This window comes from Sceloporus occidentalis, unplaced genomic scaffold (genome assembly GCF_023333645.1).
Source record: "Sceloporus occidentalis isolate IW3139 unplaced genomic scaffold, rSceOcc1.0.p SCAF_88, whole genome shotgun sequence".
NCBI lineage: Eukaryota > Metazoa > Chordata > Lepidosauria > Squamata > Phrynosomatidae > Sceloporus > Sceloporus occidentalis.
The window spans coordinates 3,505,979-3,518,730 of NW_028317068.1; the positions used below are offsets into that span (position 1 = coordinate 3,505,979).

Consider the following 12,752-nt stretch of genomic DNA (forward strand, 5'->3'; position numbering starts at 1 on the left):
ATGTAAAGAACATACAAATTTCAACCTTTACATTTTTGAAATTGTTTACTTTTATTATCTTGTTGGATTGGTCCTCGTTTGATACCTAAAGAGATATCAAAGCCTGAAATGGAGGGGTAGAGAATTTTCTAGAATGCATGTAAACAAAAATGGCCTTAAAATGTCATATTACCTTATCGCTGCAGTTTCTAGGTTTCAACCAGAGTCTCCAAATATTGGTGTTCGGCCACACCCACTGCCTGCTGGGTTCTACCCACTCTCAACCCTTTTAATTAAAGTCTAATCGGGGCTAGCCCCACCCCTTGATCACAACCACACCCAGGAGAAGAGGAGGTCCAGGGAAATTCATAGGTATAAATATCAATCTATGATGGAACCTTCCATCACTGTGGCCCCTGGAGAGGCCTGAGATGCAGCCTCCTCCCTACAGACTACTGTCCCTGGCTTTGTAAAGGCTTATGTGTTTAGGTACAGTTTAAACTGATTTTCCCTCTGGTACAGGTTTTACCATATTTCCTAAATATTGGAGACCGAGGACCGTGGACCTGATATTGATTTGGAACTGGTCCTGTATTTTGCCAACACAGATGATGCTTTACATTTATTTGTGTATTATAATTTTTCCCTGTGTCTCCCTATGTTTTCAGCTACCCCCAGCAGTATATTATCCCATCACTTGCTGAGGGGATTAACTCTTGCAGACAGCCAGGATATGCAACCAGTGACAAGCCATTGTTTCAATTAATCTGTTTAATGTCTGATGCCCCCCCATTGTGCACTAATATGTTGTTTAAGTCAGTATTTCTCCACCCCCCCTTTTGTATTCCACGATGTTCAAAATTCATGTCCGTATTAAAACCCTGTGTGTCACTCTAAATAAACTGTGCTAGTGATTTGGGTGACTGGAGAGTGTGCCTGTATACAGTTCTTGGAAGAGCTAAGAAGCAGCAATTGACGTAGGTACCCAGTCGGGGTACAGAGGGTCCCGTCATACACTGCATCATATACTTAAAAAAAAATACTCCAATTATTGCACGTTTGTCTATAACAGCAGTATAATATATAACCCACCTTCCCTTCTGTGTACATTAACCAAGGCTGTAGGCGTATTCTGGCCCAGGCAAAATAGGTATTGGATGGGAGCTTCACTGCTCTATTGGCTGCTTAAAAGGAAGTTCAATGATCCCGCCAACCGGTCTGACTAACGCCATGGAAGACATTGCCAAGTTGGCACAGCTTCCATAGATAATTTCTGCCTGGAGCTGCACATTCTTAAAATGCAGAGATCCAGGATATGAAAACATATCAAGGCCCTCAACAGTATGGACAGCAGGGCAGAGGTGGCAACTGGTGGCACTGCCCTGCATTCAGCCTAGGGCAGTGATGAAGGCTGCAGCTAGTGTGGATTCAGTAGCGTCTCAGCTCCTGTATTTCTAGGTCCTCCAAATTCCAAATAAAAAAGTATATAATAAGAAAAATCACTTTTCCTGGATGCTTATTTTCATTCTGTTTGCATGATTGACTTTAATTATAGTGTTATATAATTGCTGAACACAGAAATATATTCTATAATGTATAAAACCAGTATGCACTAAATGACAACTCAGATTTAAACGGTCCTTGACTTGGTTGCCTTGAAATTTAATGGCCAATCCATTTACTAAAATGACTGTAAAATGTGGCACATGGAAAAAAAACAAAAAACTTACTTACCTAAATTGATCTACATTTTGTACAATTAAATATATAAACATATTTCACATTTCTGCCAGGTCCATTCTGATTAGGAACACCTAAATATTTATTCTTTATATTCCTCTCTATTCGCCTCATAATAATGCATACGTTTATAAGCGGAATAATGCTGCAACAGTACTTTTTGGCAACTCAGGAAAGTGGAAAACTATATAACCTCCGATAGACATTTAATTTTATGCATATCACCATCTACGTGAAAGTCAAGGCATAAAACACATGATGCTTAAATACAATTATATTAAAACTGAAGCACTCAAAACTATACCATATCTGAATGTGCAGATAGCAAATGAGGAAAAAAGTGAACAAATAATGTATCATTCAAGAGGGTAGACAACTGACCACCCATGGTGATGTTTAGTACACTGATAATAGGGTTACATTGTTAAAATATTACCATTAATAAGATTAGCTTGCCTCCGATACAAAATCTAATAGAAAGGGTTCTTAACCAAATATATTTTATAAAACAAAAATTGTGTTCACTTTGCATGCATGAGAAAAGGTGGTGACATACCCCGTGCGTCTGTAGAGATAAGGGAGTGATACATCGCTTTTCCCATTCGTTTGGGCGTGGCTCAGGTGTAGATTCCATGAAACTGCGCTTGAGCTCACTAATGCTAGCCTGATGTTTCAATAATTCATCCTGTGACTTATCCAGATCCTAGCAATGAACAAGCAGGACATTGCTCGACACTAACACAATGGAGGCTTTTATACAAAACCGAGCCCCTTAGAGACGGAGCAGATGAAAAGACAAACGTCTGATCTGAAATATTTGTGCAAAGCTGATGTTTATAGCTTATTACTATAACATCAGACATGACAAAAAGGGCATTTTCTGACTATAAAAAGGTATGAAACCTTTACGCCTTCCCAGCACAGGAGGAAGCCATTTTAAATTGGACTTTCTTCCTGGACTTCGTGAGCATAAGGCCACACTTCAACATCAAACAAGAAAGTACATGCAGGACTTCATTGTATTTCTTGGACTTCCTTTTGAAAATGAACAGAAAATACACTGAAATATAAGGAAAAGCCTTCTTAAATAAAGTAATATATATTTCACTTAATGTAGTCAGTCCAAATTACGGACTGTTTTCCTCATCGGTTAAGGCCAAGCGGGAATGCGCTCAAGATCCATTACATTAGATTCCTGAAAGGAAATAATGCATGTTTTTTTGTGTTAACCTGAACCTCTTAATTTCCTGAGATTTAACGGGTTATCCAATATCTGTTAAAAGTCATACATATTCAGTAGGGAAACATTTACACAGATTCAAAGAATTTTGCAAGAACTTCAGATCAGACACTTGCCTGGAAGTTAAACACAATTTACATAAAATATTATAATGGTTATCTCGAGCTTTGCACTACCAAATAGTTGTTAATATTCTCCTCTTTAATCGTGAGGAAAACTGTTTCAGTTGGTGCAAAGCTAGGGCAGAAAGCCAATCCATTAAACCTTGTTTTAGTAGGTTACAGATCAAAACTGTGAATGCATTGCTAAAGCTGCAAACAGCAGTGTAATGGATTAGTCAGGTTATCAGGACCTGTAAGACTGCATGACTAATAAAATGGCACAAAGATGAGAGAAAAAAAAAAGAAAAAAGAGAAAAATAAGACTTAAACTGCTGTACTTTTACTGTGACACAAGGATTGTGGCCAGCCCTGTCAACTCATTCCATATCTTATGAGGTTTCACAACTTTCCATCTCTTTGAATATATTACCACAGTGTAACATAAGGCAAAGATCACTAGAAACTAATGCCTTTTTCTAACACAAAATGAGTTGAAGATGCAGCAGTTGTGGTGAATTATGAATTAAAACCTGAACAACAGGTTATCGGGGATAATAATGATGTTTATTCACTAATACGTCAGTATGAAGGTTGGTTATCCAATCAAGTCTCTGCATGTAGTTGGCCCTGCATAACGCTTAGAAGAGCCTAATTCATCTCACAGATTTAGAAATGTGTTATGCAGGGCCAGCTTGACCTTTTCCCTCAAGGGAAAGTTAATGGAGGTAGATCTTCTCAGTATTTAAGCTATGACTACTCTGTAGAACTTTTTTTGTGTTGTAAACTTGCACACAAGCTAAATCTCAATAAGCTTGACCGGTTCCTGACCTGGAATGTTAGTATCTGTAAGTCTCCTTTGTCCTGATTTGAGTTCAAGAAAAATGTCTAAAGATAGTTCAGCAAAGGTATGGTTTAGGAAACACTAACAGATCAATTTGTTTGAGGTCACTACAGGGTTGCTTACTCCCTGTTGCCACATTTGAAACAGAATAAGCAAACAATCTCAAAGTCAAAGCTTCAGAAAAGCGGTTACATACACTTTACACCATGCAGTCTTTTTTTGGCAGACTCTTCCCGCCGACCCACATGCATCTCATGCGCTTTATCCTTATGAGCCTGCGAGTGACATGCTGACCCTTGCAGCCTTGGCAGCCCATGGGAACAGAATGCAGTTATACAAACCTCCAACATTAAATTGCTATGCCTCACATAAATATTCGCTCCTTCTATTCTCAAGGACTTGCTCTGTGAAATTTAAATCAACAATGGGGGGAAAATGAGCAAAATAAAACACACGACTTGAAGCAAGCAAACTTAGGTATATAGAACTGATAAGCTTCAGATAAACTGTGAAGCGTTTCGGACAAATTACAAAACCAAATATTTTTTTTTATTTTTCTTATTTTTTTTTTTTTTATTACATTGTGCTATGATTCAATAATATATCTATCTATCACATGTTATCTGAAGCATGAAAAAAGCACAGTCAAAAATCAAATGCAAGTTAGGAGACCACTATTGTTTCTTAAAAACTTTTTCCAATAAGACAACATGGGATGCAGATTACATTGAGTAGTAATAGCACTCAACACCTGTTGGCCTTGCATTTCATCCTCTTCTTTATCCATCTGGAACCATGTATATTAGTCAATAACAAAATAAAAACTAGTTAGTGCAGAAGGAAAGGGGGATGTGAAAACATATGTAAATAAGCGCCAACTTAATTCCAGGGAGAAATATGTATGGCACATTAAGGGCTATTACTTACTATTTATTTTATTGAAATCCCGCTTGTTATATATATATAAATAATAAAAATACCGGTACTAATACAAATGTAAATAATTTTTTTCCCTATGTGACATTGTACATTATAACATTTACAAACTAAATCTGATATTTTAATATGAATATCTTAAAGAGAGAATATAAGCAATTAAAGCTTGTGTATAAAGTACTACTATGTATAGCAGCATTAGAACACTTTGTTAACACAATGGAAGTTTCCAGTGATTTCTTTGGTAATAAGACTTCTTTTAACCATTGTAAAAGAACTGCTCATTATCAATATATATTTCATAGCAGATTTGTTTTGAAATCTATTGTAAATGTGCATCTTTTGCATAATTGGGCTGCAATAGATGCCCTTTCGTACACTTGCACAGTGTATAAGTATTCTATATGAATTACATATGAGTGCAGGTTTTTATTTGGATCTTTTTGAATATGCATTTAGGAACTGATAGAACCAATATAAACTATGATAAATGTTGAGTGCAGCCTACACTTATGTGTTAGCACATTAGATTTCTATGTAACAAGCTAGATTACACCATATATTTATTGGAGTTTGTGTCCCTTAATGCTGTCTTCTGGTATGAATAAATTTAATTTCACACACGAAGAACAGGACTTTTTACTAAAAAAAAAAGCAAGACAATATAACTATATAAATACAAGGTAAGGTATGAGCATTTGAATCAAACCTAGGAATAAAGTAGTATAAAAGGTTAAGATACTCTTTTACTATGTTAATAGTAATTTTAACATTACTAGTTAACAGTAAGTAATTTTTTAAATAAAATAATTACATTTTTATCCAAAGCTGCTCATTATAAACTGCTAGAAGCTCCATCTATACACAGAGGTATTAACATTGTATTCAGATCTGAGAATGCATAGATTTCCTGGTAACAAGGCTAACTTAATCTAGGTTGGGTTTGAACTTGTAGAAGACATTACACGAAAAGTCTCTTAAAGTAAATTTAAACCAAGATACAGAAGTGAAATCTAGGTGCAAGTGGCATCTTTAACAGTATTACACACCTCCTCTTCCTCTGCTTTGTCACTCGGGTCATAGTCATTAAAGGAGCCCAATGAAGACGTCTTAGGCTCCAGGAAGCAGAGAGACAGAGCAAGAGGAGGGGAAATGGTTAATGCAAATGGTAGACACTGGGAAGCAGAGAGCAGCAACACAAAGATGAGGAGAAGGGAAGGGATGAATGAAGGAGATGTGAGAGGAACATATTGTTGGAGACCTGGGGGAAGGAAAGAGATGCAAACCTCTGGCAGACTGGGGAAACTAATGTATCCATCCTCATCAAGCACTGAAGGAACCTTAAATGGAAATAACTTACAAAAACTGAATGAAAAAAAGCCACACCCCATTGTTCTACATTTAAAAGGCATATGTTTAGCGTGAACAGCCGGGGCAGAAGAGTGGCTACCTAAATCACAAGTGGAATCAGGTAATTTTGTGGGGGACCCATCCTGAGACACGCTCCTTTTACACTCATTCAAACTAATGTCTAGTGCACTGAAAGATAACTGACACTGCTCCTCTCCCGTGTCTTCCTCTGAAGTATCTGAATAAATGTCCATCTCTGGAATGACTGGCAGGCTTGCCATAATGGTATGAGAGCCGTGAATGGGTGAGAATGGGTGACTGAGCTATACCAACCAATCCAGCAGCAGGTGGAATGAAAGTGCATTAAAATATAGTTTAAACCCAAATTGTGAGAAGAATGTGCACGCAACAGGAACAGAGAAAGAAAAAAAAGATAGAGAAAACAATGTTAGTCAGAGATACATTTAGGCAGTGCTAACACTATCAATGCAAACACAAATCCAGAACTGAAAATGCCCATATAACGTAAGACTACACTGTGAACCTGAGCCACTAAACTATAGTCAGTTTATATGACAAAGTGGAAAAATAAGGCTGCTGCCACTGGATCTAAGACTGAATCACTGCAAGCCACACCAACATCAGGAAAAAAGGCAGAAAAATTACACAGAGGGGAGTCAATTAGCATAACACAAAGCAGTTTATGGTTTCTCAAAAAAGCTTAGCACAATGAAAATGGGGTCAAAATACCTTTAATGTGACACTATTGTGAATCTGATATAATCCTAATGTTCAGAATGCAAATGTATTTATCTTTCAAAGACAGATATAGGTAAACAGAGAGATTCCGAAGCCATGCTATGCGAGGCACAGTAAATGCAGACTTTGGACATGAACATAGTAGCTCAGCAGCCACATAGCATCACTATCACTTGCAATAGAATTCCACAACTGGATGCTTTGTAAAACTTACAGCTATTGGGCAGGACTTATTTATGACATCCATCTACATATTTATTTATAAAAAAGGTACGGTAAGAGGAGAAGTAATTTGGTAGTTGTAAAATCAATTCAAACAATAAGATGAGATTTTTTTTCTCTGTGTTTTTGTTCATTTTAACAATATGCTCATTAAAGTTAAGCTATTTAGAGTGGAATTAAGCGTTTCCTAAAAAGTTTTAAATATTTTAAAATATGTTTTTAAATATTTGATTTGCAGTATTTTACTATTGCATAACTCTGCTACATGTAGTGGAAAACATGTACAGCAGTAAAGATCAGTTAATTGTGTATCTAATATTATAATACAAATGTATACATACATAAAGTATGTGGTTTTATTAATAATATAATGGTTTTGGATTTCATTTATTATATGCACCCTCATATCAAATACCCTTCTTCCCCACACTAATGCAACTGATATAAACATATACATAGAAGGGTTACATTGACTTATTAAGAGCTCTAGAAACAGCTTGGCGATCTGTAATGGAAACATATTTCAGCATATAGCACATCAGACAAAACAGTAAAGCAGCCATTACATCCAACATGGGGATCGAGAATTCCTCAAACGCAATATAAATTTCATATGACAATCACTTCTGACTTGCACTTTCTCCTTACCTTTGTATCTTTCAGTTGTGCCTCCTCAGACTCTGGAGATGAAGCACCATTCATGCTTTCTTGCACAAAAGCTTCTGTGCTCAAAATCCTTCCATCAACAGCACTACCTGCCTCAATGACCTGGGGCTCTTTTAGCAGGCTCTGGTCTGAGATGTTACCAATAGGAGCTGGTGACAGAACAGAAATAACTTTAATCATACCTGGAAATTGCCTAAATGAGTTGACCCTGAGACTCTTGAAATACTAACCCTGTGATTTCCCATAGTCAACATTCTCTGTATTCACTCGCCAAATGTGTTAACTAAAAGATTCTAATACCGGTCCTCATGGAAACCTTTACCTGTCGTTATTTTGAGATACACTTGAGTCACATGTATCCCAGCAGAGATATCAACCATAACACACTGATACCAATATCATCAATTGGGAAACTTGTACATAATCAAAGCAGTGTAGAATAGGAGTCAGTTCCCTAATGTGTGACCCTGAGAATCTGCCTCTTTACCCCGGACCCTAAACAGTAGCAAGTGAGAGGTCTTTCTACTGCTAATACCCTAAATTCCTTTCCTCAGATGTTGAGGTTAGGACAGTATTGAATATTCTATACTCTGCCCTTGAGCTTTTATGGCCTAGGTGCATTATCTTACACATTAACCATCAGCTCTGATTGTTTTTTTATAATTTACCCAAGTCATTTGCCATTTGGCTTATCCCTCTAGTAACATCAACCCTGTTGCAAAATACCTTCCCATCAAGACCTTCAGCACTATCACTAATAAAATTATAAAAGGAGGATAGATCAGAGTACAGATCCCTAAGGTACCCCACTACTGTGATTGAGAGATCTGCAGTTCAGATATACGGTATATATAATATTTGTTATTGTTAATGATTTTTTTGGTGTGTTAATCCCACCAAAAAGTGACACACCAAAATTGGAGAAAAAAAAACACAACAACAATATATATATATACATATATATATATATATAATTAACAGCAATCACACTCCTATCATGCACAGGCATATCTAGATTCCAACATGTACTGGCTGACTTTTCATGATAGGACTGTGATTGCTGCTAACAATCATATAAATAATATTGTTATTGAAATCACACTCCTATCATGCCCAGGTTCTAGCATGTACTGGTTGCCTGGGCATGATAGCAGTGCGATTGCTGTTAATTATATATATATATATATATATATTAATAATTAATATTGTTATTGCATTTTTTGTCCCATTTTGGCGTGTTACTTACTTTTATTAAAAGTATTGATTTTTTTTTTTAAGGAGGGGGGGGTCATTTTCGGTTTGGTTTCGGCCAAGTGAATCCTGAATTATCAGTTTCGGTCCATAATTTTCATTTTGGTGCATCCCTACTTTTAACCCCTATATCCCAGAGTGGCATATAGGGGTATAAGGCATTTCTGGGGGCAGAGTGGCAAGCTTGGGGGCCGATGTGCATTTTATTTTTTATTTTATTTTTTTTTTTCAATTATAGCTTTTGTTAAATATGAAAAAAACATGAATTCATATTTACTAGTAAAACTTTTTTCCTATAGTGTCGTCTTATGTTCAGGCTTTTTCTTTTTTTCCTAAATTAATATTCAGATTTTTGGGGGGGGGGTCGTCTTATAATCGAGCAAATACGGTAATTCACATGTAAATTTTTCATATTTAATAAAAACTGGATTGAGAAAAATGCATTTTTTTGTTTTTATTTCCCTTTATTTGCCAACCTGCCCCCAGTTATGCCTTATACCCCCTATATGCCACTCTGCCCCCCTGATATTCCTTTTAACCCCCTATATGCCACTCTGCCTCCCTGATATTCCTTTTAACCCCCTATACGCCACTCTGCCTCGCCGATATTCCTTTTAATCCACGATACGCCACTTTGCCTCCAGAAAGACCTATCCCCCCATATGCCACTCTTACCCTCCCCCGACTTACCAGTGCTTCCCTAGACTTCTCCCTGTGCTTCAGATTCCTTGGTGTGTAGTGGTGGCAGCCGGTGAACCTCTGTGCAATGCGCACAGACAACATCCGCTGCTGCTGGCACTTACCGGTACCGGAAGGTCATGTGACGCAGGCAGAAGTGCCGGCAGCACGGGAGGTTGTCTGTGCTTATGGCAAAGACCTCCACCAGCTGCCAGAGAGGAGGATCCAGGTCCCCTGCAGCACTGTGGGGGATGTGGATCTTGGTCTTGTAGTCAGACCTCTATGTGAGGTCTGATTAGAAGGACGACCTTGAATATAAGACGAGGGGTATTTTTCAGAGCATTTGTTCTGGAAAAAAACGTGTCTCATAATCGAGCAAATACGGTACTTTTCAACTGTGAGAGGCCTTAGTTTCCTGCATCCAAGCTGTCACTACACTGTATAAGTGTTTGTAAATTTTAAGACTTTATTTTTTATAATTCCAAGTCCCATTTAATTTTTAGCACACATCTAGAAATGCAGACAAAAATTCCTGCTGACCGGACTTGCACTGTTCCTAAACTTATGCAAATTGAATATGTTTAAGAGGTTGGAAGTTATGACAAATATACGCATCACCGGTCTAGAGTAGCAGTAAAAATGGCTCTAACAGTCTTTCAGTAACAATAATTGTCCAGAAAGGGGCACCAAAGTACACATAATCCCAGTCTTTTTTTGTTGGAGAAGAGCAACACAATAAAATATTAACACTACAAAGGACAACTTAAAGCTTACTTATCCTTTGCTGAACAATATTGCAGGAGGAAAGATGTGTTTGTAGGCAAATATAAGTGGAGAATTTCAATAAAAAACGCTCTATGTGCTCATAATTTCATCAGAGGCTAAACAAATTCTACATGCATAGTTTCAATAAATATCTTTTATCTAGCTTCTACCCTAGTGTGTTTTAGATTGTCATGCTATTCAAATTATGGGCCAATACATTGATTAAAATCAGTAAAGGAGTAAAACAAAAACTGAAAACCAGTGAAGTTTATTTCATGTATTGCTTAACTCAGATGCTACTTCCATCATTATACCATAAATAGCATGTATTGTTTACCATTATCTTTATTTTGCACTAACCAAATCTTAAATCTATCTAAATCAGTAGCCCTCTTAATTGTTGTTACCTCCATCCAGGCTTCTGGAGACACGTTTGCTGGAGGTGCGTTCAAAATAGGGAGCAGGTCTGTCTATCCTTGTGCTAGCCTCTCGTGTCTGGGCCTGTGTGCGGCCGCTGTAACGGAATTTGGAGCCCAAGGTCAAGAACCTGGCCTTTGGAGGTTGCTCTGGAGAGGACAGTCTACAAAACAAGAACAGAAATAAACCAAAAGAAATTGCCTTTAATATATGTTGCTGGTTGCCCCCCCCATAGACAGTTACTTTATTAAAGTTCTATGAAGTGTGTCTGGTTGGTAGTGTTTGGACATGTGTGTTAGTGTGCAGTGTCTGTCTGCGTATATATTAGTGGGAGTGTCTGGATGTGCATGTGTCTTGGGGTGTGTTAGGGTGAGTGCCCCTCACAAGGCCAGGTTCTGGATCTGTCCCTGCCTGACTGTATCCCTTCCTTTCATTGGCTGTAGAAGCAATCACAGGCATGGAAGTGGAGACTCACCTGTCCAGTCATGGAGTGGTCAGCAACTGTGGTGAGGTGGGAGTGTTTTTAATCAGGTTTGCCAACGGTTGTGAAGAGGTTAATGTGAAGCAGGAGAATTAGGTTGTATTAGTTAATATGCAAGTTGGACTTTTTTGCTAACTCGTTCGCTCTGAAAACTTAAGTTGACTGCATTTGAGGTTTACTGAATATACCCCATGATATGTAAATTGGGTGTTTTGGATGCATTTTAAAAAGAAAACCATGTGAAACGTATGATGAAAATATCTCAACGGAGAAACGGACAGCAGCTTAATAGTCTACCCTATGGTGCATCTCTGCTCGTTTCAAGTTTTAGCTTAGTTGTGCCATTACAGAGGAAAAATCTCTGACATCCACACAGCCTCTGCACAACCAAAATGCAAGGCAAATGCCCTGACTGAGCAGAGACGCACCATACGGCAGGCTATTGAGCGTCTGTGTTCTCAGTTTAGTTGTTCTCCTTCATTTGTGATTTGTGAAGTAAATAGAAAATGCATGCTATTATTATTATATTATCTTTATTATTGCTACCATACATTACCATATAAACATTACCATAATTTCTGCCCTCCATAAAACAGTTTTGTATTTGTCTCAAAGAAAAATCTGGTCTCCATTCTCTTGATGTTAATTTTAAACAGAGAGCATTTTTATAATATACAAGATGGCACACAGGGCTACCGAGAGTTACCTATAAAATGTATGATGTTCCACACACACTTTCCACAGCCTCTTTGCAGCTCGATGGTTTGGCAGTTTAAACCCAATAGTGCTCTCAAACTGTTCCAGCTGAAAAAAGACCCAAAAAAACAAATCAAGTGTTCCTGAACTAGTTAATTGTTGGACACATTTCAGATGTCTAACATGCCGTGTTAACACACTGAATCTGTATCACTAAATAATCTTTCGTTGCTTAGAGTTCCAGCATAATATTGTCTTAACCATAATTTCTATATTATCACTTCCTATAAGAAATGCTTAATAGTCATGCACAGGAAGTTCAGTCCAGTGTTGAAATACTATGTGGTTGGACATAAGGATTTACCCTAGACACTCAAATTCTCACATACATGTCCATATTAACTAAGGTAATTATGTGGTAATTCTGCTACAATGTTATTACTCCATACTATTAGATGAAACACATATAAGGCCAACAACATGTATCCTCTTCCAGTTCTAGGTTGTTCTGTATGCAGGAACAACCTAAAAAAACTTATCTGCAGATGCTACAGAGAGTAAACATCTGGATATGTGATAGGGATAGATGCCCACTACCTATACAATAAGTCATTATGCTACTACAAAACA

General features: G+C 37.5%; 1 protein-coding gene across 1 annotated transcript in view; it reads right to left on the bottom strand.

Annotated features, from left to right (window-relative positions):
* LOC149284805 (protein 4.1-like) overlaps window positions 1-12,752 on the bottom strand; it is a 54,352-nt gene that overhangs the window by 12,701 nt on the left and 28,899 nt on the right. The window contains exons 9-14 of the mRNA XM_089496218.1: window positions 12,133-12,230; window positions 10,936-11,108; window positions 7,817-7,983; window positions 5,887-6,012; window positions 4,243-4,305; window positions 2,276-2,422 (exon numbers count right to left, since the gene is read on the bottom strand). Coding sequence (XP_089352344.1) covers window positions 2,276-2,422; window positions 4,243-4,305; window positions 5,887-6,012; window positions 7,817-7,983; window positions 10,936-11,108; window positions 12,133-12,230 — 774 coding nt within the window. The remainder of the gene's footprint in view (window positions 1-2,275; window positions 2,423-4,242; window positions 4,306-5,886; window positions 6,013-7,816; window positions 7,984-10,935; window positions 11,109-12,132; window positions 12,231-12,752) is intronic.